The 27024-nt window shown below is 46.7% G+C and overlaps 1 protein-coding gene and 1 pseudogene across 2 annotated transcripts in view; both read left to right on the top strand.

Moving 5' to 3' along the window:
* Positions 1-27024, top strand: part of Alox5 (arachidonate 5-lipoxygenase) — a 47164-nt gene that overhangs the window by 19186 nt on the left and 954 nt on the right. For both annotated transcript variants that reach the window (XM_087656100.1, NM_012822.2), the window contains 10 exon segments: positions 9502-9624; positions 13497-13603; positions 14446-14618; positions 17489-17635; positions 22589-22792; positions 23666-23752; positions 24352-24530; positions 24717-24838; positions 25083-25183; positions 25677-25847. In XM_087656100.1, coding sequence (XP_087512226.1) covers positions 9506-9624; positions 13497-13603; positions 14446-14618; positions 17489-17635; positions 22589-22792; positions 23666-23752; positions 24352-24530; positions 24717-24838; positions 25083-25183; positions 25677-25847 — 1410 coding nt within the window. In that variant the 5' untranslated portion in view covers positions 9502-9505.
* LOC148006333 (large ribosomal subunit protein uL30 pseudogene) lies at positions 4437-5332 on the top strand (annotated as a pseudogene).

The following is a 27024-nucleotide window of genomic DNA, read 5'->3' as shown; positions in this document are numbered from 1 at the left end:
GCATGTCATGGCAGGTACACACACACACACACACACACACACACACACACACACAGAGAGAGAGAGAGAGAGAGAGAGAGAGAGACAGAGACAGAGACAGAGACAGAGACAGAGAGAGACAGAGAGAGAGAGACAGAGAGAGAGAGACAGAGAGAGAGAGACAGAGAGAGAGAGACAGAGAGAGAGAGACAGAGAGAGAGACAGAGAGAATTCATGATCGGCATTGGTATGGTAATATCTTAACTTCCCAATCTTATATATTATCTACTGTTCTCATCACTGTGACAAAATGTTCGAGAAGAACAACTGAAATAAGATCGTTTTGCCTTGGACTTTGGTTTGTTTGCTGTTTTGTGGTTTTGTACAGTCTAAGAGAAGACATAGAGGCAAAGCATGAGGAGCTGATCACCCTGAACCCATAGTCAGGGACAGAGAGAGATGAAGTCTAGTACTCGCTTTCTCCTTTGTATTTAGTCTAGGTCCCCGTGTCGTGGAACAGTACTACATACATTTGGGGTGGTTCTTGCAATTACCTCACAAACATGCTAGAGGTTTATCACCCAAGTGATTCTAGGCCCCATCATGTGACCATCAACATTAACCACCACTGCTAGCATTTTCTCCAATTGAAAAATATCTGAGGTAAAATAACTTAAAATAGGAAATGTTTATTTTTAGATCGTAGTTTTAGAGGTTTTGGTTTTCAGCCAGGAGGAGCCATGGTTTAACCTTGTGTGAAAGAAGCATACCATTACAGAGTCGTTGTGGTAGAGAACAAAGCTACTTACCTCACAGAAGCTGGAAGACAGACAAAAGGGCCCAGGGTCCAATATCCCCTCAACGTGTGCCCTGTGACTGAACTTCTGGCTACCATTTCCCGGGAAGGCCATTAGCAGGAGTCAAGCCTTTATTATCCAAGCCACAGATGTTGCCTAGGGACAGAGGGGTCAGTAGTAGCAATGATAGCTAAAGATACGGGTTCCCTTGGGGAATCTAAAAATGCTCTAATATTGACTATGGTAATGGTTGCCCATATCCGTGATATTTTAAAAAGACTAATTATTGACTGTCATTGGGTGAATTTTATGGCATAACAATTATATGCCTATAAATCTGTAAAAAAAATTTAATTAATTCAAACTGTAGCATAGACTTCAATGTAGGAATATCATCTATATACAACAGGTAGAGAACAGAAGAGCAAATCATCATAACCAAGTTCAGCAAAACCTCTTAGCTATGACACCAAGCACACACTGCACAGGATAATTGCCACACTGGATTTGGTCAAAACAAATCTTCTATACTTCACTGGACTCCGCCAGAACAGTAAAAAGACAGAGTGGGCCAATGTATGCAGACTGGGTAGGGGCTTGAATTCAAAATATACAGAGAAATCTAACAAAATGTATCAGATCATAACAAATGCCGCCAAGGAGGGGACAGGGATCAAACCCCAGCCCTCTGGTAGGGTCAAACAGCCGCAGCCGTTCTGGGAGACAAATCAGTTCTTTCTCAGAATTATAGATAGTATCTCCATGTGACCCAGCAGCACTTCTTGTCATAGGTGTTTCCAAAAATAATACAACCAGAATTAGGGGTGTGGCTAATGGCAGAGCACTTATCCAGTATATATAAGAGCCATGGATTCAGTCCCCTGTACTGCAATGACATTAACAAGAGTAACTAAGCATATGCCTACACCAAACACTTCTATGCAAACATTCACGGCAACTGTCTTCCTTAGAGTTTCTATTGGTGTAATGACACAATAACCAAATGCAACTTGGGAAGGAAAGAGTTTATTTCACTTCATACTGCCAGGTAATATCTATCAGTGAACCCATAAGAGGCCAATATGAATAATCACACGATGAAGGCCAGATGTCATAAGCACACGCGGCTGGCCCTGAACTCATGTGGCAGCGGAGTTATGACCAATAACAAAGAAGTGACATCACATCACAGGGGTGACTGGGCTTGCTGCCGTGACGATTGTCCTAGATTATTTGGGAGGCTAAACAGAAGAACCATTTGGTCCCAGATGTTCAAGGCCAGCCTGTTTCAAAGAAGAAAAGAAAATTAAGCATACCAATGCTAAGAGTAAGGGTTGAGCGTACTCTCACTGACTGGGGAGGTGGCTATAGAGATGCTTCAAGTCTGAGAGGAGGAGGGGAAGAAAGAGGGAGAGAGATAAAGAGAGAGGAAAAAACAGGCAGAGAGACAGATTGAGAGAGACAGAGACAAATGCATATGTCTACATACCCTAGTTCACAATTAAAACGTTTAAAAAAAAAAAAAACCTTTTGCACCGTCACTGCCTGGTATGAGAAAGTAACCTGATTATACTGTATTCATGCCAAAAATTCAAAAATTCAATGTGTTTGCAAGCCTTCTACTCAGTACCCTGTGACGTGTTTTGGGACCTCTGTACTTGATTCTGAGAATTGTCCCAGAGTCTGTCTTCCCTCCCATGGGACTGAAGAAAGTTTCTTCAGCTCTCTTCTTCACTTCAACCCCCTGTGACAAAGCCCTTTATAGAATTCTACAAGACTTGTAGTCTGTGGGGTGGGTTAAGACAAAACTCGAGAGGGACTTAATCTGTTGTCAGCCACTAACATCTTGGTGTGGTTTGGTACACACATATGGACTTCTTATCCATTCATCTAAGAGATCACAATGTAACCTGACCTCCTGGAAACTGTTTACTTCATCACAGCCTGGGTCTTGTGGAGAGGAGAAGTGGGGTGTGAGATATCTCGTCCCTTTCTTAGATCTTATTTTACTCCTTCCTTCCACTCAGCTGCTCTCTTCAGCAGCCCTGCCCCTACCCATGGCCCCATTTCCGGTCAGGAAATGCTGAACTTTGCACTGTCTGCACAATCATGAAGTTCCCCTTTCACATAGATTTTTGGGCTTCCAGAGTATGGAAGGAAGCTAAGCAAGAGAGTACTTCCAAGAACTCTGCTGGCATTTCTCAGCAGCCCATCTGGGAAAGGGCACAGAAAAGGCCCAGGTCAGAGATAGTGGCCCATGGCTTCCCTGACTGCACCATCCATGGGTGTGACACAGTACATCATGGTCTGAGGATATCCCTGATCTAATATGTCTGCGTCTTTCAAGCAAGCACTCTCTACTTCCAGCCCCAGAGGCATCATTCTTGGACACCACTCTACTATGTTCATTTGCCTGCCTGCTGATGGACACATGGGTACCTCCTAGTGCTTTCAGACTGAGCCACAGTGAGATTTCTGACTGTCCATGCTCTCATGATAGAATTACTCTGGGGAATATGTCTAGGCAAAGATCTGTGAGATTACCAAGCTTGTGCATCGTCTGAGTTCTCTAAATCTTAATGATCGTTTGCCTAACTGCCCAGACACTTTGTGCCCTTAGCTGGTGTTACCGTAAGATGCCATTCCCCTGCATCACCAACACATTCGACATGAGATGTTTTCATTCTTGCCTGTGGAATGGGTGGGATTGTGTTTCATAGTTTTCTTCTTCACAAATTGCTACATATTTATGCTTTATACATAAGCGCTACAAAGGCCAATGACTCCCCTACTGGTGAACACTCAGCCTGATCCCTACTTATGTTTGTTTTGAATATTACAAAGAGAGAACCAACCTGTATATCTGATATGTAAGTCATTTAATCATCAGCAGATCTGTTTCCAGAACATTAATCTCTCGTCTCAAAACAGCTCTTGCCTCACATAAAATGAAATTATGTATTGTGAGGCAAATATGAATGGCCCTGGTTGACGTGGGTGCTCTGAATGCTGCATTCCCACACAGAACCAATTCATAAACATTCATACGCACAGAATGAGAGACAGCCTTAAACCAACGCATCTGCAAACACATCAGTAGGAACACTGGTTGCATGAGCTACACCAATTTGGGGAAAATCTCATATGAGAGTTACCTGGTGGTAGTCTCAGTTTGGTGTTAACTGGTGTGTTTATACAGTCCAAAGATTTTACCTGATAGTTGGAAGGAATCAGATATAGAAGCAGGCAACGATTGGCTATTAAAGAGACAAGAGGTGGCCCAGGATAATTTTTCTCTAGCTCTGCACACCAACTCTTTACAATAACAAGGTTCCCATAAGCTGAACAGCCTTGTAAAACCTTTAGAATACGTGCAAGCTTTCTTTTCTGAGAACATTAGCTCACAGTTGCGTCAGGTAACTTTTGCACATGCAGAAGCCAAGTACTGTTTTATGTCTTGTGACGCTAGGAAGGCTCATTCTGAGGCTGTGATAAGCAGGAGGCTGAGCAGCCAGGAGAGAGAGTCTCCAGAAGAGAGAATACGGTAAAGTTGTTTAGGAAGACATCCTTTATTTATACCAGTTTTACTAGCAATTATGGTCTCAATACAACCTTTTTCCTCCCTCTGCATCTGACAAGACATTTACGTATAACATAAAAGAGTACTATTATCCCTAAAGTTAAACAATTAAACACCCTGCTCTTCCGGCTGGAACCATGGAGACTGTACCAGAGAGGAAAAAGAAGGTTGCCTTAGTGCAAGAAACTCTTAAGAGAAAGGCTCCTGCTGTGCCAAAAACCAGAAGGTGAAGCGCCTGAGGAAGCTTGCCCTGGAGACACTGCGAAAGGCAAGGAGGAAGCTCATCTGTGAGAAGGCACAGCACTCTCACGAGGAGTGCGGGCGGATAGACTGGACTGAGATTCGGATGCCTGGGATGGCAAGGAGAGCTGGGAACGTCTATGCGCCCGCAGAACCAAAATCGGAGTTTGTCATCAGAGTCCGCGGTATCAGTGGAGTTAGCCCAAAGGCGCACAAGGTGTTGCAGCTGCTTCGTCCTCAGCAGATCCTCCATGGCACCTTTGTTAAGCTCGACAAGACTTCAGTTAACATGGCGAGGATTGCGGAACCGTACATTGCATGGGGGCACCCCAGCCTGAAGTCAGTAAATGAACTCATCTACAAGCGAGGCTATGGCAAAATCAATAAAAGGCAGATTGCCTTGACAGATTAATTCCTTGATTGCTCGATTTCGTGGTAAATTTGGCATCATCTCCATAGCGGATCTAATTCATGAGATCTATACAGTTGAGAAACGCATCAAGGAAGTAGATAACTTCCTGTGGCCCTTCAAACTGTCTTCCCCATGAGGTGGAATGAAGAAAAAGACAACTCACTGTGTAGAAGGTGGAGATGCTGGCAACAGAGAAGACCAGATAAACAGGCTTATTAGACGGATGAACTAAGGTGTCGCCCCTGGTATTTTTATAATCTGATCAGTTAAGAAACACACAGCCTAAAGGAAAAAAGGTAATAGATAAGAGAAGCAGGCAGCTAGCCAAACAAAAAGTCCATTTTTTAAAAAATTCACTATAAATATGTATAATTTTAATTGTCAATTAAATGAATAAAAGTTTAAGATAATTAAATTAAAATAACTGTTTTTAAGTCTTTTTATAATTTAATTAAAATACAACTGCATCACTTCTATCCTAACTCCTCCCTTTCCAATGTTTACCCATCCCCCAATTCACAGCCTCCTCTTTTTTTAACCCTTGTTGGTAAATATACATAAAAACCAGTCAACATGTAAGTACAGCCTGCGAAGCCCCTGTTCCCTAAGTGGTGCCCGCATGTGTGTGTTTCTAGGGCTGACCGCTTGGTATTACATAACAAACCACACCGTCCATCTCTGCCCAAGACTGACTGACTCTCCTCTCCACAGCTGGTAATTGCCTGTAGCTCTTCATCTAGGAGTGGGGCCCTGAGATCCCTCCCCCCACGTCTGTGTTGGGATGGCATTTGTTTTGGAATTGTTTGGGTTCCTTTTTGGCAGCCATGTTGTTGGGATTTTATGGACGGATCTTTCCTGTCATAGCTAGAAGAGACCATCACAAAGCAGACCTTCTGTTCCTCTGGTTCCTACGATCTTCCTGCCCCCTCTTCTTTGGTGCTTCCTCAGTCTTAGATGCTAGCGATGTGTGGTAGATACCCCCCCTGGGTACCACACAACCATTTCTTCTCTTCATTTGGACTAGTTGTGGCTTTCTGTAATGGTCTCCTTCTGCTGCAAAAACAAGTTCCTTGCCACTTGCCTGTGAGTGTTTGAATAAGTATTCCAAATTCCATTAAGAACCACACTGGTTCAGAAAATTGGCCATAATATAATCTATGACCTCCCTAGCCAAGTGCAGTTGGCTAGGTTTCCAGTGCCAAGAAGGATTTCTTTCCTGTTCAGCAGGTTTTGAGTCCAAGTAGATAGCTGTTGGTTACTTCCGAGGTGGGAAATCTGGCCATGGTGGTCATTGTAGTTTATAGGCAACCACAGCTGGTAAAGACTATTGACACTCTCCTTCCCTACGTAAAAAACCACCTTCTGGTACTGTGGAAACTAGTCTTCAGGGCCACTCTTATGGTTCCTTTCCAGCTCAAATCCTCCATGTTCTATGTGTGGAGTGCACGCTGTCTTCAGCAGTAAGAACTTGCCTTTCATTTCTGGGAAGCAATCAAGGACAGTAGCAATAGCCTATATTGTTTCAGGAGCTCTCTTAGATTTCCCTGATTAACAGCTCAAAAGGAGGTTTTCATGCATGGTACTGAACTTTTTGTTAGCTTCTCTTGGCTCTTGGGTAGCCATATTATCCCTCCATATGCTATAATTTCACATATTGCATGTTTTCTCTTCTATGTGGATATTAGATCTTAAGCTTTCCATGTGAGCTTTTCATTTAAAATAGCCACAGAAGTTAGGTAGCTCATATGAGACCAGAGAGAGGAAGGAATCTCCCAAAAAAAAGAGACTTAGAATATAGTGTTATGGATAAACATAAAGGAAACTAAAATAGAAAGTTGAAATGGGGAGAGAAGAAATTATGCAAGGGGCAACTAACACTAAAGGCCTTTTGAATGGCCATATGGAAACTCACAACTCTCAAAGCCTCCTAAATTGTATAACAGAGATTTAAATGGAGTTACCATATAATGGAAGAGACAATGCCCCAACTGGACATCATATGCTATCAGGTAAAACCCCCAGTATCAGGAAGGGGTTATTTCTTGTTGAGTCACTGGTTAAAGGTGACCCACAGACAGTCCTTCATAAACAGTATAGGCTATTGTCAAAGCTACTAGTTATCCTTCAGAACCTAACAGAAAGTCCCTATTGCTGAAGACACCACTTACTTATGTCATCAAACATGGAAAAATTAAGCTGGTGCCCAACCAGAAACTTTAGCCATACTGACTAGCATTCACAGTGCTGGAAGGTGCCGTACATGTGAGCAGAGGAGAGTCATCAGTCCTACCCAGCTACAAACCCAGAAACCTATAACTGTATCTTGCACTGCAAGATACACTGGTACAATAATGGCACAAATGTTATGCAATAACCAACCACTTTTTAAAAATCATATTTAAAGCCTATTCCATGAGATGAAGCCCACATCCAAAAACCGTTAATGAAGCCAGAACCTTGAGACTATCTGAGTCATAGGCTCTAGAGGAACAACTACTACTGTTACTCTGCTAAAGAAGTATGCCAACTCCTAAAGACATAGGTTAATATATAGGACTCAACCCCCATCAGAGACGTCTCTTCTTGAAGTAGATGAGAATTAACACAGAAACACACATACTCCCAACTGGAGAATGTGCAGACAATGTGAGCTCTTGTAATACTCAATCCTAAATGGAGTGTCTTTATCAAACCCCTTCTCCCATCCTCGGGGATCAGAAGAGGCAGAAAGAGCCAAAGGTTCCAAAAATACAGTGTCTTTCAGACACAAAAGGGCAGGTGGACATTGAAACTCACAGAGACAGTAGCAGATATACAAAGACTACACAAACTCAAGCTAGATAAAGGGAAGTGGGCACAAGTCCCACTCCTAACCAGGATACTAATTAAAATTGATATCTACTCAGAGAGGGAATATTCATTTTCTCCAAGTGTGAATTTTAGGTGGGTAGGGAGGTATGGAAAACTTAGGAGTTGAGGAAGGTGAAATCTATGATGAAAATATGTTATATGAAAAAATTCAAATAATTTTAAAAATGTAATAAAAATAGAATGGCTTTATTCCGAAAGAAAAATCCACAAACACTTTACAGTGTCTACCCCTTTAAGTGTGAGAAGTGTGAAGTTTACTAAATTTTCTGATTTGGTGTTCGTGTCTAGTGGTTTCAGCCATAGCTCTTCTGCATTTCTTTGTAGCACTGCTATCCACTTGTGTTACATTGCCTCCAAGATTGCAAAACGTCAAGAGTGCTTCATGGCACAAAGATGGTGCTCAAATAGTTCATTATAGAATGAATATACTTTGTCCTTTAAGAGACTGATCAGTTCCCACACTAACTGTACTCTTTTCCTATTTCTTTATTGAATTCTTACTTTATCAATCATGTCTTTATGAGGACAGATGTCTTTTCTTTTTTTCATTAAATTGTAGTCTACACCTCCTTAAGTTCTCTCCCTCCAAACCAGATGTCTTTTCTACCTCTTCCTATTTCTATCCAGTTGATCCTTGTGGTCTTCCTCCATGGAGTGTGAGGTTTTTGTTTTCCCCTGGCCTATTTATGTCTTTGGCTCCTGTGGGTTGACTTGTCTGTATGTCTTATTCAGTAGCAGGGACGTGGTGTCTGGCTTTGGAGGCCAGTAGCAAGCTATCTGGCCAGTTGTCCCATTCTCATGCAATGCTCTCATCTGCAAAGCAGCAGGTAAATGTGAGCCCCGTGATGTCACATCTGAGCTCAGAATGAATATTTCGGCATTTAAGCAAAACCAACTTATTTTCTCTGTCCCAAATGGATGAACATGATTTTGTTTTTGTTAGTTTGTTCCCGGAGAGTGTTCAGTGAGTTGATGCATGAAGGCTGTAGGAGTTAAACATTCTCACTGGAGTTGGTGTCTGCTTCTCTTCAGAGGGAACTACTTTGGTTGTGACCACCTCTAACCCTGCTGCAGGCCAGATGTTAGAGGGGCATTCCCTCAGTGCTCTGCACCCAGTGTTCTTTCTCGCTTCCTCTAATGCCCTCTGATTCCACCGTGAAAGCTATCTCCTTCCCCAACCACCGCACACAGAATCAGGATGTGCACTGACCAAGCTGGAATGACATTTGACACTAAAGCTGAGTGTGGCTTGGGAGCCTTAAAGTCCTCTCTACCTTTGACTGTCAAGGCAGGCCTCTCTTAGGCTCTGGGGCTATTCAAAGTCACCTGTGTTGAATAATGTCTCTGGGATCTTCCTCACTCCTTCCAATGCAATCTGTTCCATTCACTAAATCTTTAGTGTAAGCGGGCCTCATATCTGTAACATTGCGATCATGTCATAGCACAGATGGTTGCCATACAACGTTGGAAGGATTCCTGGCACCTCTGCTTATAGCGCACTGAGCTTATAGTGGGAAAAGAGACCACCGTGTATAAACTTGTCTGACAACATGGCAGCCTCCGCTCAGGGGACACCCAACAGGGCCATCTCTAACATAGTGTTTTCACTTTTCTTGTGCCAGATGGATGGAGTGGAACCCCGGCTTCCCTTTGAGTATTGATGCTAAATGCCACAAGGATCTGCCCCGAGATATCCAGTTTGATAGTGAAAAGGGAGTGGACTTTGTTCTGAACTACTCAAAAGCGTAAGTTTTAGGGACTTCAGGGTGTGGGTGGCCCATCTGGTAGCTGGGGGGGGGGGGAGTGGTAGAAAAGAGTTCGGGATCTCAAAGAAAGAGCACGCCATTCTACCTCAAGTGTCAGGACAAGGCAAGCAGTACTGTTGGTCAGAAGGGGGGCCACACACCAAGACAGGGATTCCACTTGCTTGATTCCCACTCACAGTCTTAACTAGCTAATCTGGACGGAGCTGGCTCAAGAAATTAAGGAAGGGGGAAGAGGTCACTACAAATGCCTACAATACAGCAGTGGACTTTTAAATCAAGATTTCACTGGGGGAGGAGAAATTAAAGCATTTCCATAAAAGTCCAAGGTTATGGGGCGGGGGAGTAAAAATAGTTTAATTCCTTGTCCTGAATACAAGTTTTAGAGCATTTGATAGAAAAGACTCACAGTTGGTCTTTCTTATAATAGGACCCTCATTCTTTTCCTTTATTGGCCTTGAGCTGGAGGAGCAGGTCAGCTGACCACCATTCCCCGTGTGTTTGTTCTATCAAGGCCAGGAGGTAGAGACCTGCCAACTTTAAGATGACGGATATCTAAACAGCCTTGACCCAGAAGCTTTCTAGCACGGACAGCACTGTGCTTTCGGCTCACAGAGAGGCTCTTCTTGCTTATAACACTCCCTCTCCACTTCCAGTTCATTCCTGCAGCCAGTCTACCTGAAGATGGTGCCCAGGCTGATGCCAGGTGGCAGATTCTATAGTGACAATGACTCAGACGCCACTGTTGGTCCCATGACTTGGATTCCTGTTCGTTTGTCATAGGGACCTCATGAAATAGGCACATGGGTTTATCACTGTTCTATTGCTGTGAAGAGACCCTAAGACCAAGGCAATTCTTATAAAAGAGAGCATTTAGTTGGGAGCTTGCTCACATTTCCAAGGATTAGTTCATTATCATCATGGTGGGGAGAGGGAGCATGGTGGCACACATGGTGCTGGAGAAGTAGCTGAGAGCTTTACATGCTGGTCCACAGGCAGAGAGAGACCTAGACCAGATGTGGGCTTTTGAAACCTCAAAGCCCAACCCCAGTGTCCTCTAGCAAGGACACACCTGTTCCAACAAGGCAACATCTCCTAAACCTTATAATCCTTTCAAATAGCCCCATTCCCTGATGACTAAGCATTCAAATATAGGAGCCTATGGGGGCCATTCAAACACCACAGCACATATTGCTCCCTCTGCAGCTGAAGAACCTGAGAAGGAATAAGAAGGTTGAGGACCTTGCCTAAAGTCCTTTGCTAATAAAAAGCAGAGACACTGAACTCTGGGTTACATGTCTGCACTCTATTACTACGGCAGGATGCTGGCACAACCATGGATATTCTGTCAAAAAACATTGACATTTCAGCACCACATCAAGGACAGCGTTCATGCTATACTTTGACTCCTGGAGAACTTTAGAATCATACAAATCTAAAAAACCCTAAATTCATAAAGTCCAACTGAGCCTTATAGTCCCTGAGGGACTTTTAGCACTTTCTTGCATCCAGCATAACCACAGACAAGTCTTGGAGAGAGGGACTTGACTACCTGCACGCCCAACAGGCAGCCAGGGCTGAGGACCACAAATGAGTCTGCTTGCACTGGGTGTTTTCACAGGTATTGTTGTCCGCTTCTAGGTAAGGAAATCAAGATCCCAGTGGATCAAGATAAACTAATTTACACACACATATATGCACCTATATATAAATACATAATTTATATATAAAGTAACCGTGGTGGTCTGAATGAGAAATGACCCTGTAGGCTTGGATATTTGAACATTTGGTACCCAGTTGGTGGAGACCTTTGAAAAAGTTTATTTAGGAGGTTCAGCCTTGCTGGAGGAAGTGTGTCACTGGAGGTGGGCTTTGAAGGCTTCCTCTTCCAGTTCACTCTCTTGCCTTGTGCTTGCCATCAAAGATGTGAGAACTGTCAGCTCTCTGCTGCCTGCTGCCATGTTGTTCCCACCATTATGGACTCTAACCCTATGGACCATGAGCCTGAATAAACTCTCCCCTCTATAACTTGCCACAGTTATGATGCTTTATCCCATCAACAGGAAATTAAATTAGACAGAAGATGGTCGCAGAGAGTAGGTTCTTACTATTTGGTTTTGTTCCGTTGGCCATGGGTGTTTTTGTTTTGCTTTGCTTTGATTTAAAATGAGGAAGCCTTTGGAACTTGGGACTAGAAAAGCAGTTGAATGCTATAAAGAGCTTAACAGGCTGTCTACATAGGAGTCTGAAAGCCACCAGTGATGAGAGCAACGTACACTATAGAGGCCAAGCTCAAAAGGTGTCAGAGAGAATCATGGGCTAAAGTAGCAACTAAGCTGGAGGCCACTCACGTAATAGTTGGCAGAGTCTGGCTGATTTCTGTCCATGCCCTGAGAGATTACCCGAGGATGAATTGAAAAGCAATGTGTAGTAGATATTTAATCTTTGGGAATGTCAAGACTACATAATGTATTATCAATGATACTTATGCAGGTCTACAAAAAAAGAGAGAGAGAGAGAGAAAGTGAGGCAGTAAGAAATACAAATGTACAATTTAGGGAGAGAAAAGTTACAGGAAGTTTAGCAGCCAAGCATGTGTTTGTTGAGGAGAGGCTGTCATTGCTAAAGAACTATCATAGCTAAGCGGAGGCCTGCTATTTATGCCCTGGAACCCAGGAGGGGTGTCACACAGATAAGCTTCCGACTTTTGAACAGGAGCCTATGGAGATTTCTGCTCCTAGAAAGGAACTGACTGAAAGAGCTGCTGTTCCCGTGATTCAAGAGACCAGGGTCTGTCCCAAGCTGACAGCTGAGTTTAACTGTATCATCCATATGGTACTGACTTTAGAGGCATGGAGGGTGCCAGAATGAAGGGGTTGTGGATTCTTCTCCCATGGTTTTAGAAAGCCACTAAGGCAAGGCATGGTGTGTCAAGGGTGCCCCTGTATGAAGACCATAAGAGCAAAATACTCTGAGAGGCTATTGCATCAAGCTGTACAAGTGTGGCCTGGGTTGCAGTGGAGACCCCAAGATTTTGGAGATGTCAGAGCTGAGAGATACATACATAGGAGAGCTGCATACATAGATTGGAATCAGCCCAAGAGAGAAATATATGTTGTAGTTAGCAAAGCCGGAAGGGCAGAGCCATCGAAGCCCTTTGACAATAGGCGTGGACCTGAAGGATTTGGTGTGTGCCCTGCTGGGTTTCAGCCTTACGTTGACCCAGTATTTCTTCACTATGCCCACTTGCCTCCCTTGTGGAATGTTAATGTACATTCTGTGCCACTGTGTGTTAGAAGTATGCAGTTTCCTTTTTTACAGGGGTTATAATTAAGAGATTGCCTTGAGTCTCAGAAGAGACTTTGGGTTTTTTAACAGGGTGGAGCTTGCAAGACTCTGGAGACTTCTGCAGTTGGAATAAATGCATTTTAGATTATGATATGGCCACAGACCTAGGGGGGCCAGGGGGTTGAGTGTGGTTTAAGTGAGAAATGTCCACAGGCTTGGGGTGGGTAATATTTGGTGCGCTATTCGGGGAAGCTTAGGAGGGGCAGCCTTGCTGCAGAAAGAACACACTAGGGGCAGGTTTCAGGAGTTTAAAAGTCCTGCTCCATTTATGGCTTGTGCTCTGCAAAGGAATGAACAGGTGCAGAGGTGGGATTCAGAGCCTGGTCTCTTGCACAGCTGAGGTGCAGTAGGAATGGTATCTGCCACACACTAACTTCTTCCCTGGTCCTACGAGGCCAGCACCTACCCCATGGAACTGCCTGGGCTATCAGGAGGCTCCCGAGTGGGAAGTAAGACACACTGCAAGGCATAGTGGTGGGCAAGGTGACCTGTCCCCTGGTTTGCAGGATGGAGAACCTGTTCATCAATCGCTTCATGCACATGTTCCAGTCTTCCTGGCATGACTTTGCTGACTTTGAGAAAATCTTCGTCAAAATCAGCAACACTATTTCTGGTAAGTGGGATCTTGGGGTTCTGTGGGTGGAAGAGTTTATTTTTCTGTCTGAGACTTGCAGACATCCAAGCCAAGCACCCTCGGCATCATCTCACCAGAAGTCTCAAGGCCACTGGGACTTTTTCCTTCATACATACTTTTTTCTTTGTATTTGTGGCTCTTCTACCCAGAGCCGAGGCAGGACTGGGCTACATCAAAGTAGAGGTGGAAGTGATGGCTGCTCTTGCGAAGGACTCAAGTGCAGTTCCAAACATCCACACTGGGGGGCTCACAACCACCAAGAACTCCAGCTCCAGAGGGATCCAAAGTCTGGTCTCTGAAGACACCTGTGCACGCGCGTGTACGCACACACATACACACGCACGCACACACGCGCACACACACACACACACACACACACACACACACACACTTAACAGTAGTAAAAATAAAATTTAAAGCAATGGGGTCCTTAGGTCCAGAGTTTGTTTGAAGCTCTGGCACTGTCCTGGACAGTCATGACAGCCATCACTCTTTAAGGAGGCAGAAATGGTTGGATAAAGATGTTGACCTCAGCACAAGAGACCAGCTTTCTCCCCTCTTTTCATGCTGGGCTGAAGGACCAAAGACCTTGAAAAGAGCAGGTGCTTGGTAGTCTCGCTGTTCACTGAGGTGTAGCTCAAGGAAGACTAGCTGTGTAGTCTGACTCAACAATAAGTAGGGATACAGCAAGTGGGACTGACAAGTGAGAGGATCCTGATGACCCCAAAAAGGCTCCCTACAAAGACTTGTCCTCATGCAGGGCCATGAGGGCCTGCCCAGCCATCCTATGTAGAGGGTCTGCCCTCCTGTTCTCCCCACAGAGAGAGTCAAGAACCACTGGCAAGAGGACCTCATGTTTGGCTACCAGTTCCTGAATGGCTGCAACCCAGTACTCATCAAGCGCTGCACAGAGTTGCCTAAGAAGCTCCCAGTGACCACAGAAATGGTGGAGTGCAGCCTAGAGCGGCAGCTCAGTTTAGAACAGGAAGTACAGGTAGGCCTGCTTGCTGAAGAGACCTAGTCTTTCCACAGAAGCCACTTCCTGCTGCGCAGTGCTTGCTGATCCCCAGACTACTACTGGCTTGTGTTTGATTGACAGTGTGAAATCAGTAGTTTCTTCCTTTTCCTGGTTGCAGTATCCAGGAGGGTCTTGGGCACTGTGCGAGCCACATTCAGTCACAGGAGGGGTTGTATCTACACAATCCTCACATCTGCAAATAAAGTGTCAGTGTGTTCAAGGTCCATATCAATAATTACAAGAGGGCTTACAGTGTGTCATTCCCTGTAACAGGTGTGTTCTACACATCTTCACCCAACTGTCACCCACTTTGTAAATGTGAGGAACCTGGGAAAAGAAGTATATTGCAAATTAGAAACATAGGCACTACTTGTCCCTTGCACACCTTCCACTTCCACAAGCCAGTCTTTCCTAGTTCTCACTTGCAGGCTCCAGCCCTCATCCCCAGCTCCAAGGCTGATCTTGAGATGGATGCAGTCCAAACCGAATCGGCTTGTATCTGATGAGATCTACCAGGCATTCCCGTGCTAGATTTTATTTTGCTTGCTGACAGTCCCAACAACCCTCTGCATACTGTCTTCTCCATCTCCCCACTGCAGCCAGCACCACTGGGCCTCCGTTTCCAGCTGTTCATATGACCTGTTGCCTCTGGTCACCTGCCTAGGTACCCAGCCCACACTGAGACTCCAAACACATATCATTCAGCCCTAACTTCCTGCCTTTGGGAGCTTACTTAACCAACTGAAGTTGGGGTCCTGGTCCACGTAGGGAGTCCTTCCCCATTCATCAGGACCTGCATGAGACCCGTCATACTTCTAGGCAGGCAGACATCCAGCAACAATAATAACTCCTTACACCCACCCCACATTAATAACTCTTTACACCCACCCCATGCACAGAAATAAGCATATCTTAGAACTGAGGGGGACCTAAACTGCCACAATTGTCCCTAACCACTCAAAAGTAGGACCTTGCCTGTTCTCCAAGACAAGGCAACATCCTCTTACTGGTAAGCCCCTACCAACTCCAGGCAAGGTGGCTTATGGGTTATCTTCGCTTTGAGCTGGTCCATCAAACACATGATGATGATGATGTTCTGCTGTGGTTTAGATCATGAGGAAATAATCTAGTAATCTAACATCCAGTACTGATTAGACTCTTACGTGCATACTGATTAGACTCTTACGTGCATACCACCTTGTCTCTTACACTGTTCCCAGCAAACACACCAAGCACAGTTCATGGGGCCCTCCATCATTCTTGACACCTTTCTTTGACAAACTCGGTGACATGTTAAGCTCAAAGGTCATAAATTGCTTTGTTTTCAGTATTGAGAATTGGCCCCAGAGCCTCACATGTCTTAGCAAGCTCTCTTCCACTGAACTGCATTACCAACCCCTTTTTTAAATCTTTTCCAATGAAATTTAGTTTTAGAACATGAATAGAAGAACCTTTCAAGGACCCTTCTTTTACCCATATCTGTAGAGAGTAGCCCCACCCCTCCCATCTCTTCCTTTCCTGGAGGACTCTGTCCTGGGTGGCAGTGGTTAATTTGCCGAGTGTTGAACTTGATCTAAATGAAGTCCTACAGCAGCATCTGGGTGTCTGACTTTTCCCATCGACCCCCTCTAGCCTCATCAAACCATCCTCAGAGTAGTCTTTCGACTTCTTCCAGGAGCACCGAGCAGCTTTCGGGGACAATGAACCTGAGTTAGTTGTGGCCAATCTTTTATCTTAGCTTTGAAAATAAATAATTAGAAAGTAGAAAACAAATATGTAAAACTGGCTTTAAAGCTGGAGACCCAGACCCATGTGTTTTGAATTCCACTTGTACCCAAAGTTTTAGGGTAAAAGCCCAGGTTCCCAAGGCCCAGACAGGGTAGGTTTGGCCACCCAGCCCCTAACGCAAACAAAAGAGATGGGTAACATGGGTTAAAGCAGAGAGATATTTAGTCAATATGGACACACAGCAGGGAGGAGATAATGGGGTCCAGTGACCCCTAAATCCATCTTGGCACACTGGCATGAGCTTTAGGTTTAAACAGGGGAAGTCTTGGGCCTGAGGACAAGATGTGACTTAATAAGAAGCTCCAGTCTTTTTGACCATTTGTTTTGGTACTGCAACTGTCCAAAGAAGTCTTCATTACTGATTGACGGGGTGGATCTGGTTTCCACAAGATGATTACTTCAGCTCCAGGCTGTGGTAGTACTATCCTGGTACAAGTGTGGTGTGGTGTGGTGTGTGTGTGTCTATGTCTGTGTCTGTGAGTGTCTGTCTGTCTGTCTGTCTGTTCTGATAGGTGTTACCTGTTTACCTGTTTCTGGGACCCAAGACTGTGACATATTTTAAATGTTTGCAGCAAATATTTTGGTTCAAATACACCTCTGAACCACAAAGGAGGAAGCTCGGAACTCGTTCTGTCCAATATGATAGGTGAATGAATCGCTGCATTGAAAGTAAATGTAGAGTATGATGTTACAATAATACACTGCAGGAGACAGTGAGGACTTACCTCTGTGCCCTTGGCCTTGAAGAGAGAGGAAAGTAGGTTAGACAGACTCCTCCAGTGATTAGCACACTGACCTGCAGAGCCAGCAGGGGTCTGACAAGGGCAGGGATAGCCGGTTGTCAGCCAGCACTTAGTTACTGTGCAGTCAAGTGAGGAATCACCATTCCTAGTAAAACGGTTTCAAGTGTTTGTTACACACCAGGTTACAGAGAAGGTGCGTGTACGGGGGTGAGGTGTGCATGTCTTGAAGACCATCAGTCCCACCCAGCCCCTGGCCTGGCCCTCAGGTCCATTTCTGCTTAAAGTAGCTTGAATATATTTGGCTGCCTCCCACAGGAAGGGAACATTTTCATCGTTGATTACGAACTACTGGATGGCATTGATGCTAACAAAACTGACCCCTGTACACACCAGTTCCTGGCCGCCCCCATCTGCCTGCTGTATAAGAACCTAGCCAACAAGATTGTTCCCATCGCCATCCAGGTAAGTGGCTGCTCAGCTCCACCCTTCTGTAGGACTTGTACCTCAAGGGCTTGATGCTGGGGTGGGGGTGGGGGTGGGGGTGGGGTTGTCTGGGGCGGCACCATCCACTCCACTCCGCTGCCGCCTCCGAAGGGAGCTAGAAGCTTTCACTCTAGCTTTCTCTAAGGTGGAAGAGAAAAATGAGCTATTGGGGCTCACTGCTGCTGTGAAACGGCTGTCTGCACCACAAAAGGCAGACAGTGGCTCTCCGGGGTATCTTTGAGAAATTCCCTCCGAAGCTAAGAACTGGGGAGGGCTTGTCCTGCAATGACATGCTTTTCCTCCCACCCACCTCCTGACGAGTGCTCCCAAATCAACATGCCCACACAAGCCAGATAGATGAAGCCAGGAGTTAAGCTGCAAACAGAAGCCACTGAGCTCCATCGGAGACTTCACCATCCCGGAACATTGTCTTCCGTACAAGAAGATTCTTGTAACTCCGAGGACCGTGGAAGGCCATGGGAGCAGCCTCATGAGTGTGGGGGTGGGAGTCGGGGGAGGGGCAGGCGGGCACAGGGTTTCATTACCTGCACTGTGAGAGCTGATGTTCAGACTACAATGAGGAGACCAGGAAAGGCAAAGCAGGCCTATGTGAAGGTCCCCGGGGAATAGGGCTTTTCAGAGACCCCACGGGGGATGGAAAGTTGAGCATTTAGCACAGTGTCTTGACCTGGAGCCTGGGTGTAATGGGAATAATATCAGTGACGTGCAGGCCTCTACACAGCACAGTCCAAAAGCCTTCGCCTGGAGAAGCTTAGAAACCCTGGAAACGGCTGCAGGTTAAGGGCCTAAGAACAGACACCATGCTTGATCTTAGCCATAAGACCAAGAAGCAGTAAAACTGTGACACATTTTAAATTTTCTAGCAAAGTTGTTAGTTTCGAATAAAGCCTGGAACTGCCGGAGAAGCAGTTTAGAACTTTTGTTCTGTTTGGGATGATTCCTGAATGGGTACTGTAAAACACGGCTGTGTTGAGTGTAGATGTAATATACAGGTCTGTTGTTCTAGACCTGGAGGAGGAACTTGCAACGTAAAGAGACTTATGTACCTCTGACATCCCAAATAGTCTGGGTCCTAGAGCATACGATCATGGGGTTTCACACAGTACCAGTTTCCATTTGTGTAATTACCACCTTCCTGCTCCCAGTCATCTTATCCAGGCAAGCAGACTAAGGCACAGGTGCCCCTACGAAGCCACAGAGCTGAGATTCAAGCCAGCTGTCTCAAGCTGAAGTTTAGCTTATGTTTGCGATCCCAGGCTGTCTGTTCAAGGCCGGCCTGGGCTACAGAGTGACACCCAGGGTCAAATTGTTTAATAATCAATTAATTAATCAAATCAGTTGGCTGTGTATCTATACCCCCCAGCTTCCTAGGCCCCCACCCCTCTGCATTCCAGGAGTCCTGAGCCTCTTATCAGAGAAAGCTCTATGTGTAAGAAGCTGAAGCATCAAATGAAGGCACAGCTGATGTGGGAAATCACCACTGGAAGACGCCAGGAGAGGGATGGATTACCACTGACAGGTGTTCTGAAATCGCCTGTCCCAGACATATTTTTATTAGAGCCAGGGACCTGGCTCAACTCTCAGCTTTTTCCATCGTTAGCAGGAAGTAGGGTATTGGACAAGCCACAGGACATGGTTAACCCTTTGTCTATGGTTGCCCAGAAGAATTAATGCAGCCCAGGGCCCAGAGGTGCTGGACCAGGCTGAATTGCAGGCCATGCTGTAAGAGGCCCATGGGTCTCCATGTTGAGGCTGGCATGGCCAGGACAATTGAAACAGTGCTGAGAGGTTCTCTGCCAAGACTGCACCGAATTAGGCTTTCTGAGGATCAATAGAATATCGTGCTAGAGGGTGGAGATCATGGCTCTGGTTTGGGTGTGAGGCTGCAGACAGACTGAACGTAGGAGAGGCTGAGGGGATGAAACACTGCAGCGTTGTGCGCCTTCAAAGAGGACTGCATCCACTCTCAGCCGACTTGGTCCTTCCTAAGGCTAGCACCAAAGCAGACAAGCAAGACATGGACTATGGGTGACATCAGCTCATTTATGCAAAATGAATGCAGCAACATTGCATACTACAAACCATATATGGGTAGGCTATGTTCACATGGGTAGACGTTGTTGACTTGGTGAAACGCAGGACACAGGGTCACCAGGCTGCATACAGAACAGGTTGGGCATGGTAAGGACAGGCAGGCCTAAGTTCCTCACAGTAAGTTTCTATTTATGAAAATCAGACATAAATATGCACATATGCAGAGTCCTAGGGAAGCAGCGCCCCCTTGTGGCTGGATCAAAGTGACATGCTCACTATTTCTTGGACTTCTCTGCAAATGCTAGAGTAGTTTACAATAATAAGCATATATAATAATAAGCATATATAACAAACATATATAATTTTCTACTCAGAAACAAAAGATGGCCTCCTTCAAAAGCATTTAAAATAATGTCCTGGGCATATCTAGAGGACCTGGGATGAGACCAAACCTGGAATGGTGGGAGGAGGGTGGGGCAGGCTGTGCATAAAAGTCCGCTACGGGGGCTCTTGTGTGGCGTGGTCAGAGAGGAGAAGGAACTACAGTGCGGTGGAGTTACAGCCGACGGAGCAGCTGAGCATTACCACTCAGCTCTGGATCTCTGCGTGACCTGGAGAGTGGCTTAGTCACTCAGAACCTCACTTTCTCTCTTTGCAAACCTGTTGGTCAGGCCATGGTGAGGATTTAGTGATAGCATGTAAGTCAAACCTCAGGACACAGCAGAAAGCCTCCAGAGTCAGTGTCTGAGGACGCCTGAGTAGGACAGATGGCCCCTGTGCTCTAGGAAGCAGGCCACGGGGGCAGCTGTCTTTGGGCCACACAACTAAGGAAACAGAGTGACCATTGGGAGGAGCAGTCCTCTGAGGGATGACCCTGCTCACTAGGCCTGCCTGCAAAGGGCTGTTGTCCTGTGAGGATGCGAGTTCTGACTTAAACCTGATCACTTAAGTAGCCTGAAATTCTCTCATAAAGGTAGAGGGCAAATCCATAAGTGAACAAGTGATAAGAGTACCATGAGGGCCGGTGGTGTCTCCCTGTCCTCCCTGTCCATCCCCAGGCACTAGGAGACAGCTTCTCCTCTAGTGGCCCTGCCTTCTCCCCCACAGCAGAGTGGCTTGGGACACAGAGCTCCTTGCTCTGGCGTTCTCCAGATGCAGATAATCCAGACCAAAACGCAGTGGAAATTCCATGTGTTCACAGTCCATAGACTTAGAAGAAGAGTCAAAGAGTGAAACCTGCCACAACTAGTTTCAGAACAGTCTCATGTTGTAGAAAAGTGGGTGAGGTAAATATCTGCCCAGGGGTTATGTGCTTCCTTTTCTCTAAAAAAAAAAAAAAAAATGGCTGACTAAAAGTATAATTTAAAAAAGGTGACTACCTGGAAATTTGAATTCGTGTTACTTGCATTATATTTCTATTGGCTAGTGGTCTATTGGATGGAGAGCCAAATCAGGAAGGCACTTCTAGCCTCTCTAGTGAAAACAGTCTAAGGAAAAGAAAGTTATTCTGGTGCTCAGGTTAAGTACAGTCTGTCGTGGAGGGTAAGGCATAGCTGCAGAAATAGGAAGTGGTTGGTTCCATCCATAATCAGGAAGCCAATGGACAGGAAATGGGGCCAGTCTGTGGAACCTCAAACCCAAGGTTCCAGCTCCTAAAAGTTCCGAACCTTCCAAAACAGCGCTGCCAGCCAGCGACCAAGTGTTCAACACAGGAGCCTACAGGGACATCATATTCAAACAGCAAAGCCATCTTCCATATTAGAGACGTACAGCTAAATCTGTTCCCAAGCCTCTACTAAAAGTCTCTATAAGCTCTGGAAGGCCCCACAGAACCTACTTCTGGCACAGAAGCTTTCCTGGGTTATCCAGATTGCCAGGTCTTTAAAAGTTTCCATGTTTGAAAAGATGGGGTAGCGTGGTCGCCACCTTCCAGACTCATAGGGAAGCTCACCCCCAGGTTCTGAAATGAAGCTTGTTAAGAGTCACAAGTAGGAGCTGAGAATGTGGCTAAGCAGCAAAGTGCTTGCCTTGCATGGGCAAGTTCCTTGCTAGTGCATGTGTGCATGAGTATGTACACACACACACACACACACACCACTTACACCCCACCTTATACAGTGGTGTCAGTAGCTAAGTCAGCAAGGTCCACCTTCTAAAGTTTTCAAACCTTCCAAAACAGTACTGCCTGCTAGCAACCAAGTGTTCAACACAGGGGCCTATGGGACATCACATTTAACTGTAAAACTATTTCCCACATTAGTTAGGGGGATACAGCTAAGCGTGCTCAAGGGCTTCTGGCTTTAAAGAAATTGGTCTTTTAAAGAACAGATAACAAACTCTTACATTTTAGAGAAAAATCACTTGGCCCAAGCATGGAGTGAAACTGGTAGGACAAAGGCACAGGGCCCCTGTGTACCTGGTTTCAGAGCTGGGACTCAGAACAGGGCTCCAGATGCAAATCCTGATTTGCAAAAGCAGGCTCAGCTTGAGACCCCACCCTTGGCCCAGAAGGTGCAAAGGTAAGGGTAGAGGGGAGGAAGATGGACGGAGCTGCTAAGCAGAAGTGGGTAAAGTGGGAGGATGCCAGGCACTGGGGAGAGCCAATGAGGAAAGCATGGGTCATGGCCCCTTGCAGCTGCTTGTTCCTTCCCTGAGGTCTGTTCCACTGTCTTCAAGTTACAGACAAGGAACCTACAGTTCACAAACAGGTTGTAAGACACAGCACTAGGGCCCTCCACCACTCACCACATACTTCTTGTGGTCTAAAAGTCCTCATAGTCGATGTTTAGATTCTTGTGGAACTTCCCCAGAGGCAGGGCTCTCCCACAGCTGTAAAGGAGAAATAAAGTGGTGTGCTCTCTTTCTTCAACATGCCAGCTCAACCAAACCCCTGGAGAGAAGAACCCAATTTTCCTCCCTACGGACTCAAAATACGACTGGCTTTTGGCCAAAATCTGGGTGCGTTCAAGTGACTTCCATATCCATCAAACAATCACCCATCTTCTCCGCACACATCTGGTGTCTGAGGTGTTCGGTATTGCCATGTACCGCCAGCTGCCTGCTGTGCACCCCCTTTTCAAGGTACAGCCAGCCACAGCTCTGCCTACAAGGAAAGAATACCTGAGAGAATAGCTGGCATCCCAGGGTGTGTGCGGGTGGGGTGGTGATAGCTACAGGGGCCTGGGAACAGATACTCAAGGGCCAAGTTACAAGGAGCCTGCCACAACCTGCTGGCCAGAAAGCAGAGTTTGAAAGGGCAGTTAGGTCACTTTCCTTCTCTTCCTAAATGCTGCCAGCACTTGATTGTTGGGTTAACTACAGACTGAAATATACCGCTGCTAAGCTAGCAGTAGTGACGGGTGGCACAAGTCTTTAATGCCAGCCCTTGGGAGTCAGAGGCAAGCAGATCTCTGAGTTCAAGGCCAACCTGGTCTACAGGCTGAATTCTGGTACAGCCAGGGCTACATACATAGAGGAACTCTGTCTAGAACAACCATGAAAGAAAGAAAGAAAGAAAGAAAGAAAGAAAGAAAGAAAGAAAGAAAGAAAGGAAGGAAGGAAGGAAGGAAGGAAGGAAGGAAGGAAGGAAGAAAGAGGAGGGGGGAAGGAGAGGGGGAGGGAGAGGGAGAGGGGGAGGGAGAGGGAGAGGGAGGGAGAGGAAGCAAGTGAGCTGGTGCTTTGGTCTCTTCATTGTAAATGAGGTCACAGCAGGACTTCTGCCTTAGGAGATGATGGTCAGGATCTGTTCCCAGTGAAATAGGAAGCAAGCACCAGGGCCCTAACTCCTAAGCAGCACAATGGTGCCCACTGGGCCTCTATAGCTACTGGGCAGGAAGGTCTCCACATAGGCACTTCCTGGGGGGGGGGGGGGCAGAGTGACTGTGCCCTGTGGGCTGGCTGGGCTGGGAGTGCAGAGTGAGATTGAGTCCCTCAGTGAGATCTCTCCCCACCCAGCTGCTGGTAGCCCATGTGAGGTTCACCATTGCCATCAACACTAAGGCCCGGGAACAGCTTATCTGTGAGTACGGCCTTTTTGACAAGGTGAGTGCCCCCTCTTCATAGGGAGCCTGAACAAGCTCTGCCTTGTGGCTCCATCCCTATCTGAGGTCTGAAAAGTGTGGGGAACTCTGGTCCTTCCACCAATACCACAGCCAGCTCTCCTCTTCCCCGTGTTGTCTCTCAGTCACCTGTTTATGTCCAGTGCCAGTGTCTGAGCCTCCTCCACACAAGCCACTAACCTCACACCCGTGACTTCTCCCACACTACCATATATCCCTGTCATCCTGCCTGTGACCTTCAGGGTACTTAAACAGAACTGCCCAATAATTGCCTACCCCAGGTCCTTGATGTTCCCATCTCTTGGAAGCTGATTGGATGCCCAAAAGCTATGTTCTGCACAAAGCCTGTTCTCTGTATTATGGCTATAGAGTGTCCAGTGCATGTTATCCCATCCGGGGGGTGGGAGCATGACCTGCTTAAAGTTGAACAGCTCTCTCATTCCACATCACAGGACACAGGCTGGCCCTTTCTGTGGCCAGCCACCACACTGGCCTCCAAGTGTCTTCCAGAGGAATCTAGGAGGTCTGGATATGGACAGTTCTTGGGGAAAACCAAGCTCAGGCTCTCGGATCTCTCACCAGGCCAATGCCACCGGAGGTGGTGGGCACGTGCAGATGGTGCAGAGAGCTGTCCAGGACCTGACCTATTCCTCCCTGTGCTTCCCGGAGGCCATCAAGGCCCGGGGCATGGACAACACCGAGGACATCCCCTACTACTTCTATCGTGATGATGGACTGCTCGTGTGGGAAGCTATCCAGTCGTGAGTGTGACCAGGTTTTGTGGGAGGGGGAAACCCTAAAGAAGAGTTTGATGAGGCAAGCTTGCTCCTGGGTTGGCTGTTGATGGAGGGAGGAGGCGGAGGACATCCAGAGTCAGACATTAAGAACTGATAGGATTGGGAGAGGCACCTGCTGGATACCCACTCCTGCTAGCCCTCCTGAATCAGGTTCACAACTGAGGTGGTAAGCATCTACTATGAGGATGACCAGGTGGTGGAGGAGGACCAGGAACTGCAGGACTTCGTGAAGGATGTTTACGTTTATGGCATGCGGGGCAGAAAGGCCTCAGGTAAGCTACCAGGACACTCTGCTTCTGCTGCAGGGCATGTGTGCACCTCAAGGTCATGAGGAACAGAAGGCAGGTGACTCAGCTCCCAAGGGTATCCAACCCCTGCTCCCCCATATCCACCAGTCAGAGCTTCCCTCAGAGCAGCCAGCCTCCCTTTCTCTGAGCATCTTGCCAAGTGTGGGTGGAGAGGCAGAGGTGGGTGTCCCTCACAGAGCTGAGCTCATGGTCTGTGGCTTTGTCTTAGGTTTCCCCAAGTCCATCAAGAGCAGGGAGAAATTGTCTGAGTACCTGACGGTGGTGATCTTCACAGCCTCGGCCCAGCATGCAGCTGTAAACTTTGGCCAGGTAGGTCTTGATAGCCCTTTCTGGGGAAGAACAACCTTAGGTACCTCACAGTGGGAACCATCCCCAACTTCCCACCTCTGGCCCAGGCTTTTGTCCTTCTGGCCTTCCCATAACCACGCAGCTTCTGAGCCTGAACCCAGCAGTAGCAGGCGTGAATTCTGCATGCACCCCTGAGGGAACCGTCAGGCCTAGGCAGTTGTAGGCCCTGGAAGGAAGGATAGGGTCTGAGGAGGGAGGCTTGGAGACCCTGGAAGAAAGGCAAGGTGAGTCACAAAGGAGGGGAACAATGTCAAAGGTGTGGCTTGGGAAACCAGGAGAGGAGAGGGCCAAGACAGGTGCAGTGGGGACATCAGAGGGGTCGGTGGTGCCCACAGGGAGGAGTGGAGCCCGCTAAGCTGGTTCCTATGAACCAAGGAAATGTAGACATGTGGATCTGAGGTGGGGAAGCCACTGTGCTTCTTGGGCACCCATGTTGTTGTTACTGTTCTCACAGTATGACTGGTGCTCCTGGATCCCCAACGCTCCTCCAACTATGCGGGCCCCACCACCCACGGCCAAGGGTGTGGTCACCATCGAGCAGATTGTGGATACTCTACCAGACCGTGGCCGCTCATGTTGGCATCTAGGTGCAGTGTGGGCCTTGAGCCAGTTTCAAGAGAATGAGGTGAGACCAGGCATTGCTGGAAACAGTGTAGATCACTTTAGTTTCAACTCAATCTCCAGTCCACGGCTTTGGGGCTCTGGTTCAAGCTGGAAACCTGTAGCCAAGAATCCTGATTTCTAAGGTGGAGCTGCTAGAAGTGGATGGGGGTGGGGGTGGTGTTACTCCACTCCAGGTCCTCAGCCTGGGCCTGGGCCTAGGCTAGGCTGGCAGTGGGAGGCACAGGCTCTGCTCCAAGTCACCAGAGGGGTGTGTGTGTGTGTGTGTGTGTGTGTGTGTGTGTGTGTGTGTGTGTGTGTGTGTGTGACATCACCCCATACCCCATACCCAGTTGTTGATAAATCTCATCCATGTGGTTTCCTGGCTCCCCACAGGGAGAATTGGAGCTCCCGTTCCACCTATGTGTGCTTAGGTATCCTTCACAGCTATGCTAAATGAAGGTCTTGGTGGAAGCAGCCCTTTGCAATGTCTCAGTGCTGTTCCCATCCAAGTACCTCCAGCTTGTCCCAGACCTGCTAATATGCTGGATCTGTGCTCAGTGTGACCAGAGAGCTGTTCCTAGGAGACTAATTTCCTAGTCAAAGGATGTCAAGTCTGACTTAACTTCTGCAAACTAAACCCCAGATCTCCCACCCCCTTCTAGCCACTGAACCCTTTGCACACATTGGTGTAAGCACATTACCCTGCAGGATGCCCATCTTCCACCTCTTAGTGCTCAGGACCCCTGCCTGTCCGACCAAGGGCAGGCCAGCAGGACCCTGTGGCCACAGAACTTTCAGAGCTAGGACTCTCCAGGTTTACCCTGCACCTTTCCTTGTCTTAAAACCCACCTGGCAACAAGGAAGTAATTTCCTTTCAAATCTCCAGCCCTGAGCCTTTCATAGGGAAAATAAGGTGGGATTTATATAATCTGTTTTTCTTTTAATTGACACACAGTAAATTGCATACTTATGAGATAGAAGTGTGATGTGTGTATAGTGATACTGCTCAGTTATGGCATCTGACCTATCACCACAAACAAATCACTTCCTTGTGTAACATTCAGAATCTTCTAGTTTAGAGACACACACTACAGTATGAACTATTTACCCAACCATGCTGTAGAACATTACTTAGGCCTCCCTTGAATCACTAATTTGCCATTTTTCCTTCTCTCTGGTAACTTCTTTGAGATGATGAG

The sequence above is a fragment of the Rattus norvegicus genome, chromosome 4 (assembly GCF_021556685.1).
Source record: "Rattus norvegicus strain SHRSP/BbbUtx chromosome 4, alternate assembly SHRSP_T2T, whole genome shotgun sequence".
NCBI lineage: Eukaryota > Metazoa > Chordata > Mammalia > Rodentia > Muridae > Rattus > Rattus norvegicus.
The sequence above is the reverse complement of the archived record's forward strand: the minus strand, read 5'-3'. Positions and strand labels throughout refer to the sequence as shown.